Here is a 4,191-nt window from a genome sequence, read left to right on the forward strand (position 1 = left end):
AATACTCGTCCGTTCGGTAGTGTCTAAGACGATANATATTATATTATATATATATATAATATATATATTATATATATATTTATTTATTATATATATATAATATATATATATATATATAATTATTATATATATATATATATATATATATATATATATATATACTTATATATACTTATAAATATACACATTTATATATACTTATATATGTACACATTTACATATAGATATATCACATTAATCTATTAAATATATAAGTTTCTTTAATAACATATTTATTTATGACGCATAATATGCGAAACAGATTGTTACCATAAGTACTATAATTGATTGTTTTCTACACATTTAATATTAGACTTCCGAAATAATTTTAATATAAACATATTTGACAGTTGATTATACGCAAACGTCAGTTCATAAATCGCGAAATAAAATTATAGGGAAGTAATAAGCATTTCGTATAATTTTACTGATTGCTCAATCAAACGGTATCTTTTAGACGTTAATTTTATCTTACACGATCTGACTGTTCTTGGCATAAGCGATGTGTATCTGAATATATATGTAGCTGAACCGTTTATGTTATTCATGCAAATTATATATTATCTAAGTAAATATACGTGACGTACTATGATATTAAGGAAAAGAGCAATCACGTTACTATCATTTTTCTTTAATGAGGAACATTAATAAAATCATAGAATCAGCAAATTTAATTAAAAGTTTAGTTAAGAAAAATTGGAAGAAAAAAGTAAACAATTTTTTATTACTTTTTTTTTATTGTGCCAATTGCGTAATATATATAATAGGGTGTTTTTATTTTTATGATAGACTCAATGAATTTATTCAATTTTTTTGCAGGAAAAAAACTAAATCATTTATAATTGAATAATTTATATCATAATATTTTTATAAAAACAATATTTCACATAGAAATATATATTAATTAAATTTTTAATTAAAATTGCAAGAATTGCTGTTCACATAATTTTAATGAATTCAAATTTTTTGTATCGATATTATATGAATGGCAATACATACTTGTAATTTTAATTAAAATTTTAATTAAAATGTGCATTATTTACTTCTATAGCAAAAAAATTAAATTTTGACTAAAATTATATTGTTTTCAGTTTTCAATTTAACAGTTTTTTTTAAATATATGCTTTCCTTTTTTAAATAAATCAATATTCACCTGCTTGACACAAAAAAGCTCCTCTCCAACCAAAAGTTTTCAAGAGTATATTCGAAAGCGGTGCGAGCAAAAATGCACCGATACCGGAACCACATACTGCGATACCTGTGGCTAAGGCTCGCCATTTTTCAAAATAAAAACCGGTAGTTATCACGGCCGGCACGTATATTAGACCTGCCCCAATGCCACCTAAGAAAAAAAGTTTTTATCTTAAAAAAAAAATTTTTATAAATCTAATATTGATTTGTTAAAAAATGTATGAATCAATCTTTATTAGGAAATCTTAGATATTCAATTTTCTCTCTAAAACTTTTAAAACGCTCATTCTGAAAAATGAAATTTTATTCTTAAAGATTGAAAATTGATTCCATTCTTTTTTATGATTGCCTCAATTTTTACTCTTTAGAGTGGGAATCTATTCCAAAGAATTTAAAGTGTTTGTTTATAATGCAGATCCTAATCTTTAATATATAGTATTATTACTTTAATATATAGCATTAACTTTAAATTATTTTAAAATCTATTTGAATTAGCATTCTTTTTATAATTCTTAAAATGATTAAATGACATTTTTAATAATTTTAAGTTAATGTTGATATTTAAATATTGATAATAAATGCAGATCAATATCCCTTTTTATATTCTTAATGTTAGTGACGATTATTGAGTAAATATCATATATAATAAAAAAAATTGTACATATAATGATAACGACACTGCCGTTAAGAGTTACAAAACCGGAATACAGATCCTCGGTAAGATTTTCCGCAGAATTGGATAAAACAGTTAGGAATATCGCGTATGTAAGAGAAATTGACAAAAACAATTTCTCAGCGGAGACGCCAAGTACTTCGACAAGACATATCCGAAACAGAGTAAAGAACTTACCGATGGCACCATAAGAAATGTAAAGGAATTCGATAGAAGTGCTGAAGTACGCGAGGACGAAGGCGGCGCAGCTTATCACACTTCCTAATATCGCCACCAGTCTAAAGCCATATCGATTGGCGAGGGCGGATACAAAGGGACCTGAGAAAAGCAATAATTTAATTCGCAAAGTCGTCGCTTTACTGATAATTTGCGAATTTTAACTTTTATTAATTTTAACTAAATATCTGATTGAATGAAAACATGCAAATTTTTGTGTGATCATTCTTTATACGCTTTTTATCGATATGTGTGTGATCCCAGTTTTTTTTTCCTTTATTCGAAAATATATTAATAAATATATTAAGAAAATATATTAATTATTACGTATATTGATTGTACGTAACTTAGCGCAAATGTCATTATTATAATGGCAAACAAGTTGCACAACAATATACACACATATGTTTGTGTACTAATTCTTTTAATTTTAATGAGTATAACATTAATATGGTAACGATGTTATGTAATATAAAATTATGTCGAATTTAGAAATGTATATTTAAAACAATGCACGTTTTATGACATAATTGAAAATATAAATTCGAGATGTTATTTAAAAAAATTTTTTAATTATAAATAAAAAGCGTATAAATAAAAAGCGTATTATAAATTCAAAATACTTATGGAGATTTTTCTATACTTTAATTTCTATTTTTATTTATATCTATTTTATTTTGATTAATTTTACGCATGATTTCAATTCTAATCTATCATTAGCTAATTTTTGTATTACATAATAATAAAAAGAATTACATGCATAAAATGCAAACATAAACTACTGTGCATAAATAATTTCTAATTTGTTCAGAACGGAATGTATAGTTTTCACAACATCAAGGATAAATTGTAGCTTACGTCTCTTTATCCCAGATATAATCCAATTTTGCTACGTGTTTATATCGCTGATTATAGATGTTCTGTACATGAAGGGTTCGTGCTATATAATTTTCCCAAAGTGACATATATATTATTGTCTTGTATTTCCCTTCAAATCTTACTTTCGAATGATTACATACTACGCATATAATATAATTATATATTATATAAATATTTATATTTAGCATGTTTACGAAATGTAATTGTTAATTATCGATGTCACCAACGTGAATATGAGATCGCGAATTTAAACGCATGAAATGTTGTTGAACGAGTTTGACGATAAATTGAACGTCAAATAGAAATGTTCCTATATTTATATTTCTTCACTACGAAGATCCTTGAGACTGGTCATACAAACGGTTGTTTATTACGATGCTAACTTGGTGCGAACACAAGTGTACATCACACAATATATATGCAATTTTATCGACTCGATATATATCAGGAAGATTCCACATACGAGCATATTATATCGTCATATTGTACAAACAAATTTATCAGTTACGTATATTCAACAGAAATACAGCTATCCTTATCACATTTTCAGTGTCTTGTACAAAACGTGTTGCATCAACATTGTGACATGATATGTCAAAGAAATGTAAACTCTAAAGATCATACAGTATTCCAATTTTAAAATATAGGACTTGTGAAAAAATTCAAAGATTAAAATATGACATATTCTGTATTTATATTCTTCGTAAACATGATTCAAGAGTTATTCAAGAATTTACTTACTTATTAATTATTACATAAATTAGTTACTACATTTTTATGCAATATAATATTCCAATGAAATGCAGTTTCTTTGATATGACATATTGTTATGCGATAGACATTCAATTGCTGCTGGAATGAAAATGCATTAAAAATTTTGCTTGCCGTTATGTATGTGTAGAATGACTTTTAATAATTTTTTTATACGATTTTTTTATAGCTTTTGAATTAATTTTATGGTTAATCTTATAAAATAAAAATTATTTTATAAAAATTATGTATTTTTGTAAAGCAACTCATTCATAATGTAAAAGTTTTCTTTGCCTCTCATTAAAATGAATTTATTAGGCACACTTCTCTCTCTCTTGAAGTTTTAAAAAGATAAAAAATGAAAAATTATTATTCAAAAATTCTCTAACTTCATGAAACCTTTTTATTTGCAAAGAAACTTGTAAAAAGATATGTTGTAAATA

General features: G+C 24.9%; 1 protein-coding gene across 1 annotated transcript in view; it reads right to left on the bottom strand.

Annotated features, from left to right (window-relative positions):
- LOC105618111 (monocarboxylate transporter 12) overlaps positions 1 to 4,191 on the bottom strand; it is an 11,767-nt gene that overhangs the window by 3,877 nt on the left and 3,699 nt on the right. Inside the window, exons 3-4 of the mRNA XM_012199651.1 lie at positions 2,081 to 2,221; positions 1,193 to 1,381 (exon numbers count right to left, since the gene is read on the bottom strand). Coding sequence (XP_012055041.1) covers positions 1,193 to 1,381; positions 2,081 to 2,221 — 330 coding nt within the window. The remainder of the gene's footprint in view (positions 1 to 1,192; positions 1,382 to 2,080; positions 2,222 to 4,191) is intronic.

The sequence above is a fragment of the Atta cephalotes genome (assembly GCF_000143395.1).
Source record: "Atta cephalotes unplaced genomic scaffold scaffold00015, whole genome shotgun sequence".
NCBI lineage: Eukaryota > Metazoa > Arthropoda > Insecta > Hymenoptera > Formicidae > Atta > Atta cephalotes.